Source organism: Drosophila ficusphila, unplaced genomic scaffold, assembly GCF_018152265.1.
Source record: "Drosophila ficusphila isolate 14025-0441.05 unplaced genomic scaffold, ASM1815226v1 contig_712, whole genome shotgun sequence".
Lineage (NCBI taxonomy): Eukaryota > Metazoa > Arthropoda > Insecta > Diptera > Drosophilidae > Drosophila > Drosophila ficusphila.
The window spans coordinates 1-11582 of record NW_025064651.1 but is presented as its reverse complement, the minus strand read 5'-3'; the positions used below and the strand labels follow the sequence as shown (position 1 = coordinate 11582).

General features: G+C 41.1%; 2 protein-coding genes across 2 annotated transcripts; both read right to left on the bottom strand.

Moving 5' to 3' along the window:
- Positions 1–698: 698 nt before the first annotated feature.
- Positions 699–1856, bottom strand: LOC108090015. Its single transcript, XM_017188516.2, has 2 exons — positions 1265–1856; positions 699–1197 (listed from the first exon to the last, which is right to left on the bottom strand). The coding sequence occupies exons 1-2, from the start codon at positions 1746–1748 to the stop codon at positions 857–859; spliced, it is 825 nt and encodes a 274-aa protein (XP_017044005.2). The 5' UTR covers positions 1749–1856; the 3' UTR covers positions 699–856.
- Positions 1857–2057: 201 nt separating this feature from the next.
- Positions 2058–2956, bottom strand: LOC108090029 (histidine-rich glycoprotein). The gene is made up of 2 exons (XM_017188525.2): positions 2861–2956; positions 2058–2794 (listed from the first exon to the last, which is right to left on the bottom strand). Exons 1-2 carry the CDS (start codon positions 2870–2872, stop codon positions 2138–2140), a joined length of 669 nt encoding a protein of 222 aa, XP_017044014.1. The 5' UTR covers positions 2873–2956; the 3' UTR covers positions 2058–2137.
- Between the last annotated feature and the right edge of the window lie 8626 nt (positions 2957–11582).

The following is an 11582-nucleotide window of genomic DNA, read 5'->3' as shown; positions in this document are numbered from 1 at the left end:
ATTTTCTGCGGAGCGTTTATTATGCGCACAATAAACGCGGCGGGCGCAGCGGCGACATAAATTAAATTTATGATGCTTATAAATATTCCACAGTCATTTGTAATACAGCAACAAACGAGGGCAACAGGATAACGCAAGGATGTGCCGAGCCTGTCTGTTAAACAAATTGTTGCCAACTCGGAAGAGGGGAAGCAACAAACACACACAAACATCCACAAACACACACACACATACACACACACACACTCAGGAGAGCTAGGGAGATATATTTGATTTATGGGTATGCAAGGATGAATAAAAGACTTCCAACTCCGAAAATCCGATTGCCACCACTAAAAGTGAAAAGAAATCGTCCATAAAAAATCGCTATATGTGCGCAGATATATATAATGTGCATGCTGAATTGATGATACAAGTTTTCAGGCACCTGAAATAGCCAGCGAATAGATGCTGGTTAATTTATGGATACGACGTATGAACTTGATTTATCAGCATCGAATATGTTTTATATTTTATTTCGTTTTAAGATCAATATTTTTTGTTCTGACCCATATTAATTTCCTTATGAATTAGTTATTCTCTGTTTACGGTTTGCTGTTGACTTGTGAAATTGAAGTTTATGAACTTTATAAAGCATCATATATAATTAATGAAACGTGCATTCCAATACGACCCAATTATTCAAATATTTTTGTATCAGCGTTTTAACTAACACAATTTAAATTTAATTATATTTTAGTATTCTCAATGTTTATAAATAATAAATGTTTGCAGTATAACATAAAATATTCAGTGTCAGCGGCTTCTTTAGAAATCTTCATAATCGTCATAAGTATAAAAGTTTAAATTTATGAATCTATATACTCCACCAGATTGGACATACAGATAACATATTATTGGTCCAAATATTTGCGAAATATACATTTTCTTTAGGCAAAGATATGATATCCTTAAACAATGATATATAAGCTTTATCCCTTTCATTTTTATAACTTCCTTCACTGTAAATCTTCAAGTTGGGCCAAATCTTCTTACAGTTTACTTTCATTGGCAGTAAATTGACATTTATCAGTGTTAATTTGCGAAGTTTGCTTTTCGAAGAAACAATTCGCAGTAAGTTTAAACTATGTTTTGATTTTTTTCCAAGATGAGCGATTTTTAGCTCTTTTAAATTTTCAATATTCTTTAATTGGCAAACTAAAATAAAACAAAAATGTGTTTTATCAATTTATATAATTAGTTTTTTTTTTAAGATAAGACTTACCATTGTTGTCAACAAATCCATAATATTTCAGTTGCCTAAGTGCTGTCATATTTCCCACCACATTTAATATTGTTGTTGGCACATTGCGGTCTATGTTAATTGTAAGCGATATCAGCGAATCCTTACGCTGATCTAAGAATGACTGGATCCTTTCAATTGAGTGGTCCTGCACAAAAACATAAACGTGCTTTAGATTCGGGCAGTACTGCTCAATTTGCTTTGCCAACTGATTGTTCCAGTCCAAATGCACGATGGTATGTCCACAGTACTTTAATAGAACTCCCAGCAGTTCCGTGGGAAGTCCAACATGCAGGTTCATAATATCCTTCAAGTTCTTGTAAATAGGACCACTATGATAGGCGAAAGCATTTCCCAAATGATCATCAACTTGAGCCAAAAGCAGCTTATGTCTTAAGCCCAAATGACCATAGACATTATCAAGTAGCTCAAAGGGCAAATCGGTTAAATTATAGTTTGTTGCCATTGCTGATATATTGATAATAAAATAAGAATTATTGAAAAAGCTAAGAAAGTATTTAAATTTAGAATGCTTTTTATTTCTGGTTCCCTTGTTTTGTGTGTGGTAACTTTTATGAATTTTAACTCAATGAACTACTAGATCCCTTTTCACTTTTCTTCTTTTTTTTACAATGCATTCAAAATAATTATTTTGTAATTAATTAGGCCTTTTCAAAAAGAAAATTTGTTTTTTTTGCATACTATTAACCAGTTTTCACTTTCCCAGTTTTAAATGAAAACCCGCTCTTTCACTTTTGAAAATATTTGCCTGATTTATTTTGGTATAACAACATAGGTATTTGGTAATAGTTCAATGGGGAATGGAAAAACAATTAGGAGTTCTGAAGGGGGAAATCAGTAGCCGTGTCCGTGCTCGTGGCCAGAGCTGTGACCATGTCCATGTCCATGGCCGTGTCCGTGATCCTGCTTCAGCGAGTAGCTGTGCGAGCTGCTGCCGTGATCGTGACCGTGTCCATGATCATGGCCATAACCGTGACCATCGTGTCCGCCGTGACCGTAGTCGTGTCCGCCGGAGTGGGAGGAGTGCTCCTCGAACTCAACGTGTCCGCCTTCGTAGCCGCTGTGTCCGTGACCGTGGTGCTCCACCTGGTGGTGTCCGTGGATTTTCTCGCGGTGCACCTGCGCCTCGAAGCCCTTGTGCTTGTCGGCGGTGTAGTGGACAGTTCGCTTGTGGCCATCGGCATCGATCAACTCATAGTGTCCGGTGACCTTTGACCCATGTCGTGATTCGCTCTGCTCCTTAACATCGCCAGTCTTGTGATCCTTAACACCGTAGGTGAAGTCATACTCGGCATGCGAATCGTGGTGATCCTCATGTCCGTGGTGTTCGTGATGATGACCTCCGTGGTGCTCCTCGTGACCACCGCCGTGGGATGTCAGATGGACGGAGGCGTGACTGGTGGCTCCACCATGGCCATGGTGTTCGTGGCCATGGAAGGGAGCTGCCTGAATGGCCACAAAGGCGGCCAACAGGGCAAGGGCAATGCAAAACTAGGATTCAAGTAATAAAAATAATTACTTTAACCAGAAGATATCCTTTGAGAACTCGGAACTCACCTTTTGGGCCATGGTACCTCAGCTAATTTATGAGTTGATCTTAGCTAGACTGCTGTTGTCTGATCACCAAGACGAAGTGAACTGTGCCAAATCAACTTTAACCCTGCCCTTTTATAGTTGAAAAACTAGACCCAAGTTGGTTGAACTTTCGAAAAAAAGAATTGGTAAATCATTGGGTTTAGTTACGCCCCATTTTGCAGTTCAAGTTCAGTTCGTACTTTCGCCCCAAAAGCCGTGCAATTATATTCGACAGGCCGTCCGACCCTTTTATTTTTTTAGTTGCTGTTTCCGAAATTGCTAACAAAAAAAAAAATAATTAAGAAGCGAAGAAAAACGAGGAAAGAAAAGAATGGCAGTGTAGTAATTCATTGTAAAATTTACTGTCGCAACAATTGCCAATTTAAAGTGGCATTGTTTATGCATCGCATCGCTGTCGTTGTCGGGCATTATAATCCCCCGTCCTCGGATTCGGATTTGGATTGGGATTGGAATTGGGATTGGGATATGTGGGCATAGCCAAGTAACAAACGAGCCAAAAGATTTATATGCCTGACAAACGTCGGTGAGTCGTTGACGTCAATCAAGCCTGACAAAAAGTCATCAGAATTGCAGTTTGCAATTCTCCCTCTGTCGCTTCTTCATTTTGGCCAGATCGGATGGGTCCGTCTCCTCTTTATCCCCCTTCTCCTCCTCTTCGTCGATTCCAATTCGCGATCCCAATCCCGATCCCTACTTTCTGGGGGCTTTTGGGACGACAGTCGTCCGCCTGTCAGCAGTCAATCGGCTGCCGTCTGTCAATGTCGTGTCGCCTTCATCAAAGGCCGCGTTCGAGTTGACAATGGGGATATTGGTTCTGTTTTGTAATCCGCAAAGAATAAGGATTTTCGAAAGTGCTCAGGTTTGGCAGCAGAAGGCGGGGAATCGACATTGTTGAATGCAATTTGCATTTGATGCGTGAATTAGCTGGGAATGTGATAATTGGATGGGAATGTTTGACTGGAAGTTGTAAATTAGGATTATGGATATATTTTTAATAAGATTTTCACCTTTTAAATATGTAATATTTTTTTATAAAATAATTTGCTTACATTACTTAGAATATTGCTATTATTAAAGAATCACATATTATAATCCAGGAGTAGTTTACCAATAATGTGTATGATGATCAGATATTAATCTGAATTATGCCTACTGAAAACTGTTTTGAAATTATGATTTAATCCATGATTTTCCCACACAACCATCGAAGTACTTTAAAAGCCACTCCTTCAACCCCTTTATAGATCACATTATACGGCAAGTCATCGTTTAATTGATTCTGATTATGGTAACTGGGCTTATGCATTTATAAGTGGGGCTTCCTTTGAGCCCGATGAAAGCCCCCTCGTTTCATCAACGAAATTGCCCTTATGGCATTGCTCCGAAAGTGCGTCAGTCGACTGGCGATGTTGCTGCCGCAAGTTGCGAGTTGCGAGTTCCGAGTTGCAAGTTACCGTTGTTGTTGTTGTTCGCGTTGTTGTTGCCATTGCTGTCGACTCATCGTTGTCAGTCAGTCAAAGGGGCAAACGAAAGGCAGCGTTGTTTGGTTGGCTGGTTTCGTTGTCAGTGTCATTGCTGGCTGCGTTTTGTGGGCACATTTCGGCTGCTTGATTACTCATGTCAATCAGGCTTCCAAACAGCGACGACATGCTGTCAATCTTTGTGTCATGGCCGCTAAAGTTGTTGGTCCGCCGGTTAGCTGGAGTCGGACAACAAGTACGCTTGATTGCCGGGCCCAAAAGGCTGGTAAGGGTAAAAAAAAAAACATCCAGGAAAGGGGAGATAAGGGGGGGTTAAGGGAAAAAAAGCAGGCGATGGGGAAAACCGATGATGCCACAAAGGTGCCCAGTGGTTGTGACAGGACTGCGGCTTCCACCAGTACTCAATGTTGCCGCTGCTGCTGCTGCCGTGGCCATTCCGATTGATGTGCATTGTATGTAAATTGGGCGGTCGTTTTCGCATTTGATGCCCTGTCAAGGGATAATCAACAGCAGTGGCAGTTGCAGTTGCAGTTGCTGTAGAGATGTGCCAGTGGCAGTGGCAGTAGAGCAGGAGCAGATCAACAACCGCAGACAACGAAGGGACAACTTTAACATTGAGTCTCCGAGCCAAGCTCGTTGCAACTCATTATGCGCTCGCATACGAAATTGTTTTCCACTGTAACGAGCTTAAGAAATACGATCAAAATGCCTCGATAATTTTCCCTTCAGCAGCACCATCATCACTATGACCATAAATATCCTTCGCTTTCGCATCCTGCCGAAAATTGAAAACGACAATGTTGAAGGCCTGTCGACAGATATTCATTTGACAGGACCCCATCAACTGTCGCCGCCGTCAAGGGAAACATTAACTGAAGCGAACCAGAAACCGACTACGAATATCGATTTTAATCGCGATTTTGAGGATTGAAGGAGGAATTCAGTTTGGAGAGGATATAAAGTGTCCTTCAAAAGGCAAGGGAATTTGTAGCGGCATTATTGGATATTTTTTTTAACAATCAATTGAGAAAGAATTCTCGATTTAAATAAAAATTTATGTTCTCAGTTTTCAACACTAAAGAATCCATTTATATAGAAATCATATTTCAATAATACATATTTTAAATTAACATTATGTCAAGTTTGTTAGTTGCTATAAGAAGTATTGTATATTAATTTCTTTACTTATTTTATCTACTGAAGAATATGTTGTATATTATTTAAATAGACTTTATTGCAAATTTGCTTACTATCTAAGCAGTTTTTCTATATCTTCCATGCACTTCTTGCAGAATCGATTGGCAATAAAATATCGCCCGGCGAAGTGAACGCAAGAAAATGCGTTAAGACCATTCACAGCAGTTGCGACTGAACAAGAAACTGGTTGCCGGGCCATAAAGTTAGCTGTAATCGGTAATTGCGATAAATAAAGTAAGTGGACGGGTTCGAGGTGTTTGCTACATCCAAGGGGGGAAGGGGGAAGAGGGGAAGGGGGGGTGATTCTCCGGTGTTGACAATTCTCGTCAATTACGTTGTAATGCGTTTGGTACGACGTCTTCGCTGCCTTGACGTTCCAGTTGGGCCACTTGATGCATTGCTTGACACATTATGATGCTTGATTTGTTGTCATGGCAATTTTGCCACCATCCCGACCAGGCCTCAAATGGCATCTACCCAGTGCTCCAATGCTCCAATCCTCCCGATCTCCACCTCGCTCCTCCTCTCGATCTCGATCTCTGGAGGCTTCGACGCTGTGTAATGTGAATTTTTCACTATGGACAAATGACTTTGTCGCGGCCTTTTTGCGTTATAATTACAAACGTTTTTTTACTGCCCGCCGCTTTTGCTGTCTGTGAACAAAAATAGTTAGCAAGGCAACAACATTGCTGAGCCTTCCAGTTATTAATGGTTAAGTCTGCACATGTTGGTATTTATCAGGTTGTTTATTTATCCTCCATCTTCTGCTGGCAATTTGCGATCGCTTTCTTGTTGTCCCTTAATTATTTGCCGGGCCAGTGAGGTATTTATGGGGAATTCTTAAATGTATTTGGAACATAAATAGTTTTTAAATTTCTGAACTACCTGCTGTGAACAGCCATTCATATTGAACCGTTTCACAACACTTTTTTGTAGCATTTAAGAACACTGTTTATATGTATAAGATAGTCGAGAAGTCACAAGAGAATAGGCAAGCAGAAGAACGAGAAGCTAAGCGAAGCACAGAAAGACGCATAAGCAAAATGTATCATATTTTATCCACCTCAATTATTATTAAATAAACACACCACTCGGAAAAGCATAAAAACCATCCTCTTCACAGTTCAGAAGTGGGATAATAATGATGTTTTTGAGGTTGGATAAACGTGGATCAGAGAAGTGCTAAGAAAATTCTAGAAGAAGCTACTAGAATCGTCGGCGTGGGAAGTTTTCAATGGGATGTGTTCCCAAAGGTCTATGTGACAAAGGATATTGGAAATTACGGATGTGTTCCTTTTCAACGCGGCAGACGGATTCAAAGCAGAGAATCAGGAATCTTAGTGAACCTGAGTTCTAAGAAGTTTCGAGAAGCAGCATCAGGAGTCTCAGTGAACCTGGAAATCGTGCGTGCACATGCAAGTTGTGGTCGAGGCCAATTGCAAGAAATAGTTGAAAGAAGACAGTGATAATTTTGAAAATGCCAAAAATTGCAGAGCTTAAAGTAGATGAGCTAAAGTTCTTGCTACGATTAAGGAATGTATCAAGTTCAGGCACTAGAGCTGAGTTAATTCAAAGACTTATTGAAGTTGAGCAGTCGGAGGACATAGAGATGCCAGCACCAAGTGGGCTAAGTAGCCAACAACAAGAACAAGTGATGACGCAATCAGCAGCAATTTCACAATTGCAGAATGAGATGACGGAGTTGAAAGAAATGATGGCTCAGTTAATTAGCATTCAGAGGCAATCAGCAGCAGCCACAGTTGAAGTGGAGCATCAGCAGCAGCAAAACAGAGAAGCAGAAATCGATGAGATCAGGAACGAGAGCAGCCCTGCGGTACAGAATACCAACAATATTAGGCAAGCGTCGGTTAAAGAAATTGCTAACACCTTACCAGAGTTTGATCCCAGTGACGAAAACGCCATATCTGTTAGCCAGTTCATCGATCGTGTCAATAAAGTGGTTGATGCTTATAAGTGGGACGACAAATTTGTATTGCTCGCAATTTATACACGGCTAAAAGGTCCAGCCAAAATGTGGCTTGATTCATCACCAATTTTGCACCCGACATGGAATAGTTTTGCAGAAGGTATCCAAGAAGAATTCGGAGCAAGCCCAGACGAAGCTGAAGTGCATTTTAAAATGGCCAATGCAACCAGACGACAGAAGGAGACGGTCAAGGAATACTGTTTCAGGATGTCAGCCCTTGGAGTGCGATACCAGCTTAGTGAAGCAGCGATCATCAGATATGCCAGATCAGGTCTACAGCACCGAGAACTGCAAAACAGTATTGCAGCTATTAATTTCGCAACTATGAAGCAACTTCGAGAGGCAGCAGAATCGTTTTTTGTAAACAGAGGCCGAACAACAGTAGGTAAAAGAGAGTTTGTATCAAAAAGCAGCAGCAACGAGCAGAAGCAGGACAGCGATGTTAGACCAACGAGACAAAAGGATGCCCAGAGATGCTACAATTGCGGAGAAGCGGGACACTTCGCCAACCATTGCCCAAAGGAGAATAAAAAGACGCGGTGTAGTAAATGCAATAAGTTTCACGACCCAAAAGAAGCTTGTCGAATGGCAAACGTTATGCGTATGGAAGTTGGAAATCACGACAAACTTTTCACGAAGGAAATCAGGATTCACTCGCACAAGTACAACGCATTCATCGACACAGGTAGTCAAGTTAGCATTATTCGCAGGTCAGTTGCTCATCAAATTGATGGAGACCGCCAAAAGTGTACTATGAAAATAAAAGGAATATGCGGAGGATCACGTTTGCTTAAGGAAATGATCATTACGGACATGGACGTCGATGGAAAAATCATCAAGGCAAAATTGTATATAACGGACGACGATATGTTGCAGGAAGATCTTTTATTAGGACAGGATGTCATTATCAGTTCACAACTCATTCTAGGTGTTGAGCATGGCAGCAGTGAAATTAAGCGAACAGTCTCGAAGCCGACAACAATTGTAAGTGACAGCATAACCGAAAAACTTTTGGCTAATTTTCAGAACAACAACGAGCGAGACAAAATGAGAAATCTGCTGGAGGAGTACGCCGATGTCTTTTCGTCAGGATTGCAAGGAGTAGGAAAAACGAGCATAGTTCAAGCCAATATCATCGTTAATAGCAGTCAAGGTGTATCTCAAGCCCCGTACAGAGTTTCCGAGCCGAAGAAGGAGATTGTCAACAAAATGGTCAACGAGCTTTTGGAGAAGGACATTATTTGTTTATCAAATTCCGAATATGCCAGCCCGGTAGTACTTATCAAGAAGCCGAACGGTAGTGATCGTATGTGCGTCGATTACCGCCGCCTTAACAAGCTCATTCAGAAGGAAAATTTCCCAGTACCCAATATCGAAGAGCGTTTACAAGAGGCAAAAAGATTTAAATAATTTTCTTCCCTAGATCTCAATAGCGGATATTACCAGATAGAAGTTGCACCCCAAAGCCGAAAGTACACAGCATTTATAACTACGGATGGACTATACGAATTCAAGCGACTCCCTTTCGGATTGAAGAACGCCCCAGCTGTATTCAATCGACTCATGGCAGAACTGCAGAAGAGAGTGAAACGCGGCGACATGATACACTACATGGACGACATTCTTATTGGTAGCCAAACATTTGATGAGATGTATGAGAAGCTGAACCGAGTCCTCAATATTTTGAAGGAATGTGGATTAACGCTAAACCAAGATAAGTGTGAATTGTTTAAGCAGTCGATAACATTTCTTGGTCACCAGATACATGCAGAAGGCATCAGCCCTGGAGAGATTAAGACAAACGCCATTAAAATGTTTCCGAAACCCGCAAATGTTACCGAGGTGAGAAAGTTTTTAGGTCTTACCGGTTATTTTCGTAAATTTGTCGCTGGATATGCCATAACATCTGAACCATTGCGTATGCTATTGCGAAAAGAACAGAAATTCACATGGGAAACACCGCAACAGGAAGCTTTTGACGAATTAAAGAGATGCCTAATATCAAATCCAGTTATAACCAGTTATCGTTTAAATGCCGAGCATGAACTACACACAGATGCTAGTTCCATTGGATTGGCCGGAGTATTGCTACAACGTGAAAAGGATCAGCTTAAACCAATCGCTTACTATAGTCGAGCTACTTCTAAAGCGGAGAAGAACTACCACAGTTATGAGTTAGAGGCGCTAGCAGTTGTCGAGTCGTTGGAGAGATTCAAATACTATATCTATGGCAAACAGATACAAGTTGTTACTGATTGTAATGCACTAAAAACATCGATGGAAAAACGAGAACTGATACCCAGGATTGCAAGATGGTGGTTACGAATTCAAGAATTTGACATAAATATTATTCACCGAGCCGGAACACAAATGTACCACGTAGACGCACTAAGTCGAGCTCCAGTCGAGGATGCTCGCGAAATGGACACGGCATGCCTTAAGATTTTAAAAACTATTATTGACGAATCTGATTGGTTATTTTCTATACAATTACAGGACGAGAAAATTCAGAAAATTGTTGCAGAGATGAAATTGAAGAAGACTTCAGAGACAGAGGAGTACGTTATCGAGCAAGATCGTTTGTTTCGAAAGTATAACAACAAATTGTTATGGGTTGTACCGAAGCAGTTAAGGTTCCTTATTCTTAATGAATGTCATGATAAAGCCGGACACATGAGCACAGACAAAACTATTGCTCGCATTAAAAATTTGTTTTGGTTTCCCCGAATGCGCAACTTCGTTAAGAGTTACCTCAAGTCATGTGTTGGATGCGCAATTTATAAGGTACCAGGTGGACGTCAAGAAGGTCAGTACCATTACGATGACATCAATCCAATCCCGTTTTCTACCATCCACATGGATCATTTGGGACCCTTTCCAAAAAGTTCCAGGCGAAATGAACACATTTTAGTAATTGTCGATGCTTTCACCAAGTTTACTATCATTCGAGCAGTCAAGAGTACAGCAACCAAACACGTCATTGATATTCTACAAGATGTAACCAGCTACTTAGGAATGCCCAGCAGAATCATCACCGATCGTGGCACAGCATTTACTTCAAAAGATTTCGAAAAATACTGCAAGGCAAATAATGTAAAGCACATACTCAATGCTGTAAGGACGCCTAGAGCAAATGGACATGCAGAGCGAACAAATCGAGTTATTCTTTCAATGTTATTGCCCTTAAATGAAAAAGAAAAGCGTTGGGATGAAAACATGCGTACCATCCAGTGGAGTATTAATACCATGATAAACAGCACTACTAAATGTTACCCATTTCAGCTTTTGTATGGTTACGAGCCCCGAGATATTCTGAAGAACACATTGACAAATGCAATTCAAGGCCAGAACCAGAAGATGTTAACGGATGCAGAATTGGAAAAACTAAGAGCAGATGCAGCGAACACCATCAACGACCATCGAGCGGCTGCTAAGAAACGTTACGATGCCAGACATTCTAAGCCAACAATGTATAGCCCTGAAGACCTTGTCTTGGTCGAGAATGAACCGTTTAGCACAGGAACATCGCGCAAGTTGGAGCCTCGTTATAAAGGTCCTTTTATTGTCAGTAAGGTACTGCCAAACGACAGATATCTGGTGGAAGATATCCCACATGCCCAGAGGAAGCAGAGACACTACAAGTCGGTATACTCGTCCGACAAAATGAAGCGCTGGTGCCAACTCCCTCCCGATGACCCAGGTGAAGATGACGATTTTGAAGATGACCCAGGACCCCATCCCGAATCTTGCGAGGACGCTGCGATTTGTCAGGAAAGGCCGACTGTGAACAGCCATTCATATTGAACCGTTTCACAACACTTTTTGTAGCATTTAAGAACACTGTTTATATGTATAAGCGAGTCGAGAAGTCACAAGAGAAGTAACAAGAGAAGAAGCAGAAGAACGAGAAGCTAAGGAAGCACAGAAAGACGCATAAGCAGAATGTATTTTATTTTATCCACCTCAATTATTATTAAATAAACGCACCACTCGGAAAAGCATAAAAACCATCCTCTTC